Source organism: Leptonychotes weddellii, chromosome 13, assembly GCF_054177405.1.
Source record: "Leptonychotes weddellii isolate Sample4059 chromosome 13, ASM5417740v2, whole genome shotgun sequence".
In the NCBI taxonomy this organism is placed as follows: Eukaryota; Metazoa; Chordata; class Mammalia; order Carnivora; family Phocidae; genus Leptonychotes; species Leptonychotes weddellii.
This window is the reverse complement of record NC_138381.1, coordinates 77,592,009-77,603,812: the sequence shown is the minus strand read 5'-3', so window position 1 is coordinate 77,603,812 and position 11,804 is coordinate 77,592,009. Positions and strand designations below refer to the sequence as shown.

The following is an 11,804-nucleotide window of genomic DNA, read 5'->3' as shown; positions in this document are numbered from 1 at the left end:
ACCCAGGATCCGCCCCCAGGCCTCTCTGTGAAGGGCAGGGCTGACCCAGGATCTGCCCCCAGGCTTCTCTGTGACGGGCAGGGCTGACCTAGGATCCCCCAGGCCTCTCTGTGAAGGGCAGGGCTGACCCAGGATCCACCCCAGACCTCTCTGAAGGGCAGGGCTGACCCAGGACCCGCCCCCAGTGTCTGGAGCCCCTCCCTGCCCAGCCTGGAGAGGAGATGGCGGCTGACGGAGGAGCCTGTGGAGGTCACCCTCGCATGGAGGGTGGCCTGGCCTGTGTGGTTGCAGCTCATGAAGCCAGAGAATTTTACCACAATTGTAATTGTAAAGATTGACTTAATTGAAACATAGACTAATAGCTAAAAGTTAATGTATGTGACATTGTCATTTTTGCCATCCCATGTCCCCTGAGCTGCTGCTCTGGCCCAGGCTGGGCCCCAAATAGGCCATGCTCTCTATGTATTAAAAAAAAAAAAATCTCCCTTAAGTAGGAGATGTTTAAAACACGTACGAAGGAGGAAGCAGATAACTACTCTCTGGTCATTTGCATGTCGATATTAGTGTTCTAGAGCTCACACTGCTTGTTGGCTCAGCAAAAATTTGCTGAGTGTTTTCTGGGTACCAAGCACTGTTCTGTGCTGAATCAATGAACTAAGCAGATGAAGATCCTGTCCTTGGGAGACTATGACCTAGTAGGGGAGACAGAGAAAGGACAGTAGACATAATTATAGGCGACAAGGACCACAGGAAACACAGCAGGTTAAGGGAGTTTAGGAATTTTGGGGTGGATCAGGTGAGAGATTTGACTGTGTGGCCACCTTGGGGAGAACATGAGAGGCAGAAAGAACAGCTAGTGCAAAGGCCCTGGGGCAGAAGTTTGCCTGCATATATAAGGGACAGCAGGGAGGCCAGCATGACTGGGCTGAGTGAATGACAGGGACAGGACAGGATGCGAGGCCCAGAGGGGCCACAGGAGCCAGACCAGGCCGAGGGACTTGCAGGCCAGTGTTAAGATGGCAGCTTTTATGTTCATTTTATTTTCAAGACATCAACGGTTGCCCATTATTTTGTATATTGGACAAATTCCTTTAAAAAGGCGCATCCCAAGTGTGTCTTTCTGCAGCTTGTCTGTTTTCACTCAGGTCTTTTGAGACTTCCCCCAGTACATCTGGTCCATTTGTTGTGCCCGCGGTGGTGTGTGCAGAAGTCAGCTCTGCTCGTGAGCTCCAACAGCAGGCTGCGGAATGATTGGGGTGGGTGGGGGCCAGCATCTTGCCGGCGGATTGGAAGAGGATAGAGTTTCGCGTCTCCAGGGACGTCCTCTAAGTGGAATCGCGGTATCTGTCCCGTGGCTGGCCCCTGTCACTCAGCATACTGTCCTCCAGGTTCATCCGTGGTGCGGACCTGCCTTCCTCGTTAAGACGGAGTCACGTCCCACGGAATGCAGTGAACACAGGTGTGCTCACACACACGCCTTTTAACAGGTGTGATGAAGATGTTCCATCTCTTGAGTTTGCTTGTCATACAAGGGAGGTGTAGACCTTTGATAAAACTCAGCAAAGTGCTCTTGAAAAGCAGGCACGTTATGGATGCACCTTGCAAACATGGTGCTGGGGGGAAGAAGCCTCGTGTGGCCTTGGTCTGCTTGTTTTTAAGAAATTGGGTGTTATGGACGTAAATCGACGACTCGTATTGTAGGATTCTGTTTAATGGAAAAAAGGCAAATCCTTGGAGATAGAAAGTAGACGCGGGGGTGCCAGGGGCTAGGGGAGCGTATTGCTAATGGGTACGGGGTTTTGTTTTGGGGTGATGAATATGTTCCGGCCTTAGACCGTGGTGGTGTCTGCACAATTCTGTGCGCACATCCACACCATTGAATTAGACACTTGAAGTGGGTGAATTGTATGGTATGTGAATCCTAAGTCATTAAACCGTCAAGAAATGCTAGCATCATGTTTTCACGGTGCATCCAGAACGTTCATCCTTTTTAGGTGTGCAGCCTGATGGGTTTTATCAGATGTGTACATCTTACCTATGTGGCGCCCGAAATCAAGAGATGGGATGTTTTCATGACCCTAAATAGTTTCTTGATGCTGTTTTGCAGTCGGTCCCCTCCCTCTGCCCGAGCCCTGTGACAATCACTGATCTGGTTTCAGTCCTTATGGTTTTCCTTTTCCCAGATGTCCTATTATAAATGGACTCATGCAGTATGTCGCTGTTTGCATCGGACTTTTGTTACTTAGCATATGCTGTGGAGGTTCATGCATGTGCTGGACTGACCAGTAGTCGCTTCCTGTTTGTGATCGAGTAGTGCCCCGTTGTTTAGTTATGTGGCGGTTTGTTTATCTGTCGAGGGACGTTGGAGTTGTTTTAAAATGTTTTGAGAATATTTTTGTTATTGATGGGCATTTAGGTAGCCATGCTCCTAAAGGCTTCCTAGCCTGGACACAGGCTCCAGGCCCTGCCAGGAATGCCCTCCCCATCTTCTTTCGCCGGCCAAGTCCAACTCCCTTCGTCAGTGCTCAGCTCACATGTTTCCTCTTCCGGGCAGCGCTGCTGGCTGTCCAGGAATGGGCTCGGAGGGTCCGGTTGGGTGAGAGGCAGTGGTGTCCTGCAAGGACTCACGTTGGCCCTCTCTTCCAGTCTTTGTGTTCTGGGCCGTGGCCTTTGACCTTGGGGGAGGGGGTGAGGATAGAATGAGCCATATCAGGTGAAAGGCCGAGAGTGTGGCCAGCGCTGCTGTCTAATCAGCTGCTTGGTCTCATTGCCTCTGCTCAGATGCCGATCAAAACCAGTGCAAAGTCTGTCCCCACCTGTGGGTGCGGGTGGGGCAGTGTCAGTGACGGGGAGGAAGAGGAGTCGGTTACTTCAAGCCAGGTGACTACCTGGCTGACCTTCCAGATGCCTGGGGCTCTGCCATATCCTGTTCTAGCACTTTACCTATACAAAACTCATTCAACCTCACACCAGCTCTATCATTGTGCTCATTTTATGGATGAGGAGATTGAGGTTCACAGAGGAGTGGTGACTTATCCACTGTCACCCAGCCAGAAGGCAGAGCTGGGCCATCAAATACTCCCCGTGAGCGAGTGCCCAGTGAATGGGGTGGACCCCCAGAGCCTGGAAGCCCCTTCTGTTGGAGAGAGAGAGGGACACATGGCTTTATCTGGTGACTCATTTCTTTGGCTGTGATTTGTCCCCAAAGCAGAGTGTACTGGAGAGTGGATGAGGGATTCTGGAGTTCTGAAGATATCCCTGGGTCCAGCTGAGAAACAGAGCTGGGGAGCGAGGCAGGAACTGGAAACTTATTTTATTTTATTTTATTTAGGTTGAGACAGAGAGGGAGAGAGTGAGAGTGAGCACGCATGCACGCAGGGGGAGAGGGAGAGAGAGAATCCTAAGCAGGCTCCATATGGAGCTCGGAGCCCGACGAGGGGCCCCATCTCACGACCCTGAGATCACCACATGAGCCGAAATCAAGAGTTGGACGCTCAACCGACTGAGCCACCCAGGTGCCCCAGGAAACTGTCTTTTTAAAAACCACTTAGTTGAGGTATGATAGACATTTTAAAAAACTGTACATATTTAATGTATACAACTTGATGAGTTTGCAGATAAGTATACACCCTCAAAACCATCACCGCAATCTATGTGTAAAGATATCCATCACCTCCAAAACGTTCCATATGATGGCTTTTATTGTTTTAGTTATGCAAGACGAGTAAGCCTAGAGATCTACTGTATGCCATAGCGTGGCCACTTAACAAGATTGCATCCTACACTCAAATATTTGCTAAGAGGGTAGATCTTATGTGTTTTTATCGCACACACACACACACACACACACAGAAGAAGGAACTGGGACTGAGGTCACGTTCTTTCCCATTGGAGTTGCCGGCAGAAGCCAGGACAGGCAGGGGACCCCTAGTTACTAGCCCTGTGTGTGTCTTTTCTGTGGAGAGGGGATGGTGGAGAGGCATGACGGGACCATCTCCCTCTGTCGCTCCTCCCTGTTGAAGAGTTGAGGATTTCCATCCTGGGTGGACCCCACTCCCACCCAGCAGCCTCTCGCCTAAGGTTGGATTCCATCTGCCAAGCCTGTGCCCACGCCTCTGCTGTTGGACCTGCTGTGTGGGGCCTGCGGAAAGCCCCCCAACCACGCCGGGCCTCGGTTTCCCCCTTAGAAACACGGGGAGGTCACCCTCCATCATCCAGGAGATGATGCTGGTCAAGTGCACCAGCAGGTGTGACAGAGGGCGGCCCATGAGCCAGGTGTGGCCCCAAGGTGTGTGTTCCATCAGCTCCCGGGTGTGCTCGATTTTGAAAAATAAATTGTTGGTATTAAACAATACGGAGGTCCCACAGAGTCTTTGTTGCTTTGTTCAAATCACACTTATTAGTTGCCTTTATTTGCCTGTATTAGATGCTCAGGTTATAAGAATGATCGTGTGGCTTCCATGGCAGGTAGGAAGATGTGTTTATCAAATGATTATTATTATACCCTGAAATCCAGATTTTATGTGACATCTTTTTTTTTATTCTCGGCAATGAATTTAACTTTTCTTCATTTAAATGTCATGTTGGTGAAATGAAAAATGGCTGAGGCTCCTGGCCCCCCATTGTACAGATGGGGAAACTGAGACTCAAGAGGTGACTGTTTTGCCCATGTGGCCCTGAGGTCTGGCTGCTTCTGTATTGTCTCTTTCCCACAGTCTGCTGGTTGGGGACATGGGGCCGGGCCAGACCAGTGAGCTCCTGCCTTCTGCCTCCCCTGGAGCCTCTGCCCATTGGTTTTGGCTGTCTAGGGACAGAAAAGATGGCTGGCCTTGTTCTGGAAGGCCATGTTTGAAGGAACATGGACGGTGACGCAAGCCACCCTGTAGACCTCGCTTTGTGGTATCGGGTCTCACTCTGATGGGCTGGGTCACTCTGCCCCACCCAGGCTCGAAGCCTTGTGGGGCCCGTGATGTGGCCGGGCCCAGTTGGGGGGGGATTGGGTGGTACTGGGGGGACCTCCCTGTGACACAGGGACTTGCAGAGCTGAGGAGCCAGATGGGGATGAGAGGCCAGTGTATCTGATAGACAGGCTGCAGACCTGTTTTCTTCAGCTCTGTCTCAGCACCGCCCTGCCTCAGGGCCTTTGTGCTGGCCTTGCTTCTATGTGGAATTACCCCCCTGTCCACCAGATCCATGTGTCCCCCTCACTGCCTTTTGTTTTTATTTATTTATTAATTTTTGTTCTGTTTTTGCTTGTGTTTCACCTGTGTAACTACTCTGTTTAAAGTTGCAATCCCCGGGGCGCCTGGGTGGCTCAGTTGGTTAAGCGACTGCCTTCGGCTCAGGTCACAATCCTGGAGTCCCGGGATCGAGTCCCGCATCGGGCTCCCTGCTCGGCAGGGAGTCTGCTTCTCCCTCTGACCCTCCCCCCTCTCATGTGCTCTCTCTCTCAGTCTCTCTCTCTCAAATAAATAAATAAATCTTTAAAAAAAAAAAAAGTTGCAATCCCCTTCCCCATCCCTGCCTCTCACACAAGCACACGTTACTGTATCTTCATGTTTAACACCTGCCTCTCCCTTGCTAGATTGAAGACCCCACAGAGTTGGGGAGTGGGGTCTGTCTTGTTCATTCTTTTATCCCCAGCCCTTGGAAGAGTGCCTGGCATATAACAGGTGCTCAGTAAAAGTTTGTTGAATGAATGAATGATACATTTGGAGACGTGGAGTATTCCAGCAGCAGCTGCTTCCTGGTGTCTGATCAGGCTACTGTTACTAAAACACGATTACAAAAGTAGCATCTGCAAGAATGTGTTGCCTGTGAACTGATGCTCTGGAGCAGCGTGGATGGGGAACTTCCTCACCGCCAGGGGCCACCTCCGGACATGATGGTGGGACCCGGGAGGGACCCGGCTCTGGACAGCTGTTCTAGCTGCATGGAGGGGAGGCCCCGCTCGCCCTCCTCACGGGCGTGTTTGTTTTGCCCCCCACAGAATGTGCGCATCGACCCCAGTAGCCTGTCCTTCAACATGTGGAAGGAGATCCCCGTCCCCTTCTACCTGTCCATCTACTTCTTCGACATTGTCAACCCCGATGCCATCCTCCTGGGGGAGAAGCCGCAGGTGCAGGAGCGTGGACCCTATGTGTACAGGTGAGGACAGAGGGTGCTGGACTGGGTCTCCCAGGTGGGCCGTCTTAGCGGGCTCGGACCCCATTTTACAGATGAGGAAACCGAGGCCCCGAGCAGTGGAGGGGCTTGCTCAGGGTCAGTCTGCTTTCCCCAGTCTGGTGTTCTCGTGCTTGAGACTGTGCCCTCTGCAGAGTGACCTCCTGGGTTTAAACTGTGGCTTTCTGATTGCAGGCAAGGGGCGTTCCTTCCCCATGCCTCAGTTTCCCCATCTGTAAAATGGGGATGACAGTCTCCGCCTTGGGGTGGTTGTGAGGACTGGATGAGATAGCGGGAAGCCCTTAGCACAGTGCCTGGCCCGCAGTGAGCGCCCCGTAAACGTTTGTTACTAGCGTGTTATTACCACTGCGGCCACCACCTCTTCGCTGGATCGTGGTCTTTGGGAGAACGCGGCTTGTTGAATCTGCCGGAGCAGGTTTCCGAGAGGTGAGGGAGGACAGTTCTGGTAGAAGGCCCGATTCCCGGCTCCTGCCCATTCTGCCCTCGGGCACGGACCCTGTCACAGAATCGCCGTCCCTGCCAAGCTCGTCCGTGGAAGGCTTCTGTGTCAGAGCTGAGCCTGGCTTGCCAAAGTTTATATTTATTTCTTCATCCTGGAAGCATTTACTGAGCACCTCCTGTGGACTAGGCACCGTGCCAGACCCGAGCCCCTGCTCCACAGAGCTGACGTCTGATGGGAGAGAGTAAACTCTTAGACACATCAGGTGGCCATAAGTGTGGTGAGAGCAAGGAGGGTGAAGCATGGAGGGTGCTGGAGGGAGGGGCGTGGGCAGGGTTGGTCTAACTGGAGGGTCAGGGAGGACCTCTGCCAAGGGGGCACCCCCCTAAATGTGGGTGGTGAGAAGGGGGTGCCACTGTGTGAAGATGTGGGGGGAGGAGGGCCCCAGGCAGAGGTGGCAGCCGGTGCAAAGGCCCTGAGGCAGGCAGGGTCTGGGAGTCCGGGAAGGAGAAGGCCTGAGTGGCTGGCGTGGTATGAGTGAGGGGGAGATTGGCAGAGACGAGGCCCGAGCATTGGACGGGGTCGGGTGGTGAGGATCTCGGAGGCCACATTAGGAGCTTGATTTTATCCTGTATGCAAAGGAGGGTTGTCGGGGAGAGAAGGACATGATCTCATTTCTACTTTTCAAAGATTCTCTGGCTATGTTATGGAGAATGGATTGCAGACAAGAGGGAATAACGGCAGCAGCCACGAAAGGCCACTGGTACTCGCGTGCTGTCTTCCGTGCCTCGGGCCGCCCTTTGGTGGCTTGACATGCACTGACCCACTCAGGGCTCACCACAGCCCTGCGAAGTGGCTCTTGTTATCACCCCCATTTTATAGATGGGAGAACGGAGGCCCTGGTAGTAAGTGATGGAGACAGGATGGGAGCCCGGGCCCTCCGTCTCCAGAGTGCACATTCCGAACCACTGTGCTGCGCTGTCTCCCTAAGCAGGCGCATGCGCGGGAGAGGCTGCTGTGAAGGACGGTGGCGCCTGGCTGGGGGGAGGGGGTGTGTCGGGATTTGGGTGCTCTCTGCGGTAGCTCTGATGAACCTCACAGGGTCCTGCCTTGGGCCGAGGGCCCCACGGCTCTCGGTGGGCGCCCCGTCCCTGTGTGGCCGGGCCCCACTGACCACCGGCTTCCCGCCCGCAGGGAATTCAGGCACAAGAGCAACATCACCTTCAATGACAATGACACAGTGTCATTCCTCGAGTATCGCAGCTTCCAGTTCCAGCCCGACAAGTCCCATGGCCTGGAGAGCGACTATATCGTCATGCCCAACATCCTGGTCTTGGTAAGGCTGCCCCTGGCCGCGCCCCTTGTCCCAGCCCTCACCTTGCGCCCGAGGGCTTCCGTCTCTCTCGTCCTGCCTGCCCCCTGCGTGGGCCGCCCCGCGGTGGGGGGCACGGGGGGCAGCCGGCAGCTCATGGGACCCGACTCACAGCCCATCGAGTTTCCCAGGTGCATCCTCCTGTCTCTGGTTTGGGGGTACCGGCCAAAATTCTTGTCTTTCCCGTCTTAGTCTACAAATCTAGAATCTCCACAGGGAGGTACTATTGGGGGGCTGCACGGGGCTCCCCCAGGCCACGTCCTCGTCTGCCCCATTTGCAGGCTGGGCCTCCGTGCTCTGTAGGTGGGGGTCATAGTTGTAGCTGGATTTACCGACTGTTGGCCCTGTGCGCCAGGGTCCCCAAGACCACCTCCAGGCTTGCTGACTCACTGGGAAGGCTCGCAGATGGTGTATTGTCCCACTCTTGGCTCTGATTTGTTACAGCAGAAGGGTGCAGAACCAAAAGCAGCAGAGGGAGAAGGCACATGGGGTGGAGGCCAGCCTCCAGCCTCCAGCGTCCTCTCCCAGGGGAGTCGCACAGGCACCCACCCCCAATTCACCCTGCAACAAGTCCTGATAGCACCTGGGAAGGTTTGTCACCACGGAAACCACTAGAGACTCCGTGCCCAGGGTTTTTTATTGGGGGCTGGTCACAGAGGCACCTTCTGCCTGGCATGTACCAAAATCCACCTCCCCAGAAGGAAGGCAGGTGGTCAGCATAAAGCATACTGTTCGTAGACGCAGTCCAGACACCGTGAGCCCTCCCTTATCACTCAAGGAGTGGTGGGAGCTCCCTCGAAACCCAAGCTCCCAGACGCAGGCTGAGGGTCAACCTTGCCAGCAGGCCTTTCTAGAGAGAGTGGCCTCAGGCCTGTTGTGTTAACTTTTTGCAAACACTGTGTGTCAGCACTTAGGGCTTATGGGCTTACACATATTACCTTGTTTACTTGTCAGTGACCCTGGGGCTGGTGCTGGGCTGGGCTCTGGATCCGAGGCGAACTCGCCTGCTGAGTCCATTGGATGGACAGGGCAGAAGAATAAATATGCCCTGAAACCTTACAGCTTCACCACCCGCCCCTGCGCGCCCCCCACCCCCACCCCAGGTACATCCTTAAGTTTTGGCAGTGAAGGCACTTGCCCCCACCGACCTGGTTGGCAAAGACCGCGTGATGATGCCCCAGGGGTCAGGAGCATTTGTGGAAACAGACGCTCTCCCATACCGTCGTGAGGAACAGAACTGGTATGAGCTGTTGGAAGGGGGTGACTTTAAATAGAAATTGCACATGCCTTGGACCTCACAAATTTCATTTGTAGGCATGTGTCCTCTTGATAGAACCACACACGTAAAAGATGCTTGCACGCAAGGATATTCATTGTCAGAGCAAACTTCTAGAAACAACCTAAATATTGTTCCATCATGTTTCATTGTGGTAATTTATGGCAGCCAGCCAGGGCCGGAGCAGTCCCTGAGGCCTAAGTGAGGGAGAGGCAAGGTGCAGAACGCACATACGGTGCCACACCTTATTACTTAAAAAGGAGAAATACTTGCACGCACACACCCACTTATACACACATGCTTTTTTATTTACATGTTTCGAGCAGGGTGGGCAGACTTCTTCTGTAAAGTAAGTATTTTAGGCTTTGAGGGCCACGTGATTTCTGTTGGAACTGCTGATGCAGAAGCAGCCAAAGGCAATATAAAGGAGGAGGCATGGAGATGTTCCAATGAAACTTTATTTCATATAATTTTCATGTTTTTTCAAATATTCTTCCCCCCGCAACTATTTGAAAATATTAAAAAAAAAAAACATTCTTAGCTCTCAGACTGTACAAAAATGGGTGGTGGGCTGGCTTTGGCCCATGGGCCATAGTTTGCTGGTCTCTGGTGTGGATGTCTCTGGAGGAAAGAACCCATAGCATTGGGTGGCCTTGAGGGAGAAGAATGGGAAGGAGACGGTCAGGGGTTGGAGAGGGACGTTTCTCCGATATTCTTTTGTGATTTTTTAAAAAATCATGTGTTTATTACCTTTCAAAAATGATTATAATGGCAAGGAGATCCTGGTGAGTTCCCAAGGAACCAGACCTCTTTGGCCCAGGTTTTAGGAAATGCTGGCTGTGTTCACTTTTCCACTTTTGGATGAGGTGCCTTTAAAAAATAAACCAAGTGCCAAGACGGTATCTCCAGAGGAGAGCAGAAATTAGAAAATAAATTCACCTGCATTCTCAGCACCCAGTTATTGGGGAGAACAGATCTTTGGGACTCTTCGTGTTTGGGAAGGAGATATCAGGAAGTGGAGTCGAGTCTTAACATTAAGATTCTTTTGAATGCAAGGTGACAATAAAAGGTACTCCAAACTGGCATAAGCAAAAAGGGAACTTATGGGCTCACATTACTGAAAGGGCAGAGGTTGGCTCGTTTCAGGTGTGGCTTGATCTAGGGTGCAAATCGGGTTCCCTAGATCTGTGTTGGTGCCCTGCTCGGGCGGACCTCAGGGTGGCTACAGCCTTCAAGGAGGGCAGCAGGAAGCTCTCCTTTCTATCTGACAGCCCCAGGGGAATGTTTTCCGTTTCTTGGGGCTCTGATTGGGCCACATTACACATTCCGGAACCAATCACTGTAGCTGGAGGGAAGAACGTTTCTGATTGGCCAGGTCCCTGCCATGTGCCCGCCTCTGGGACTGGGGATGGAGTTAATTTCACCTGAAATCCACGAACACAGGTGATCCTGTTACTGAAGGATTAGGGACTGGTTCTGGATGCCCCAGACACCCTACATGCCCGCTGCAGGGACCTTCCTGGGCCCGAAGTTCATGTCCCCTGATGAACTCTACCTTGGGCCTGGCTTGAAGTCCAGGATGCATGGACCCATTGGTGTCTAGCCTGTAACATGTAGTGTCCCCTCACTCTGCAGGCTGCAGCGATGATGATGGAAAATAAGCCCATGAGCCTGAAGCTGATCATGACCTTGGCGTTCAGCACACTCGGGGAGCGCGCCTTCATGAACCGCACTGTAGGCGAGATCATGTGGGGTTACGAGGACCCCCTCATACACCTCATCAACAAGTACCTCCCAAACATGTTTCCATTCAAGGGCAAGTTTGGGCTATTTGCAGAGGTAAGCATGGCCCACAACAAGTTCGGGGCCTGTGTCTTGTTCTCCATCGATACAGCCTGGAAATGGGTTAGCAGCCTGGCTGGGGATCTGGGGGCGGTGGGTTGGAAATGGCAGAAAACCCAACTCAAACTGGCTTAAGAGGAATAGAGAATTTATTGGCTCATATACCTGAAAACTCTAGGCAGAGATGTGGGTGCAGCTTGATCCAGGCTCTGAGAATGTGATTGAGCTGAGTGTGGACAGTTGGGGGCTGCTGCTGGGAGAAGGGGGAGAGGCTGCTGGGGAGGCAAGTCACAGATGTTGACTATGACATTGCTCTGAGCTGCCTACTTTTTTCTTTCTTTAAAGATTTTATTTATTTATTTGAGAGAGAGAGAGTGAGAGAGAGAACACAAGCATGGGGAGCGGCAGAGGGAGAGGGAGAGGCCGACTCCCGGCTGAGCAGGGACCCTGATGCGGGGCTCGATCCCAGGACCCCGGGATCATGACCTGAGCCGAAGGCAGATGCTTAACCGACTGAGCCACCCAGGCACCCCTGCCTGCTTTTTTCTTGATCTTGACCCTGGGTCACCTGGCAGTAACTGGGCTCCTGAGCCGTGATCTGATGCAGAGTCTGACCCCTGACTGTGGCTTCCTCCACCAAAGGTTTTGACGAGCCCTCTGGGTTGCTCCAGCCTCGGCCTCCCCTTTGGGCT

General features: G+C 52.9%; 1 protein-coding gene across 3 annotated transcripts in view; it reads left to right on the top strand.

Moving 5' to 3' along the window:
- Positions 1 to 11,804, top strand: part of SCARB1 (scavenger receptor class B member 1) — a 72,721-nt gene that overhangs the window by 34,477 nt on the left and 26,440 nt on the right. For all 3 annotated transcript variants that reach the window (XM_081802390.1, XM_081802389.1, XM_081802391.1), the window contains exons 2-4: positions 5,990 to 6,147; positions 7,817 to 7,958; positions 10,906 to 11,109. In XM_081802390.1, coding sequence (XP_081658516.1) covers positions 5,990 to 6,147; positions 7,817 to 7,958; positions 10,906 to 11,109 — 504 coding nt within the window. The remainder of the gene's footprint in view (positions 1 to 5,989; positions 6,148 to 7,816; positions 7,959 to 10,905; positions 11,110 to 11,804) is intronic.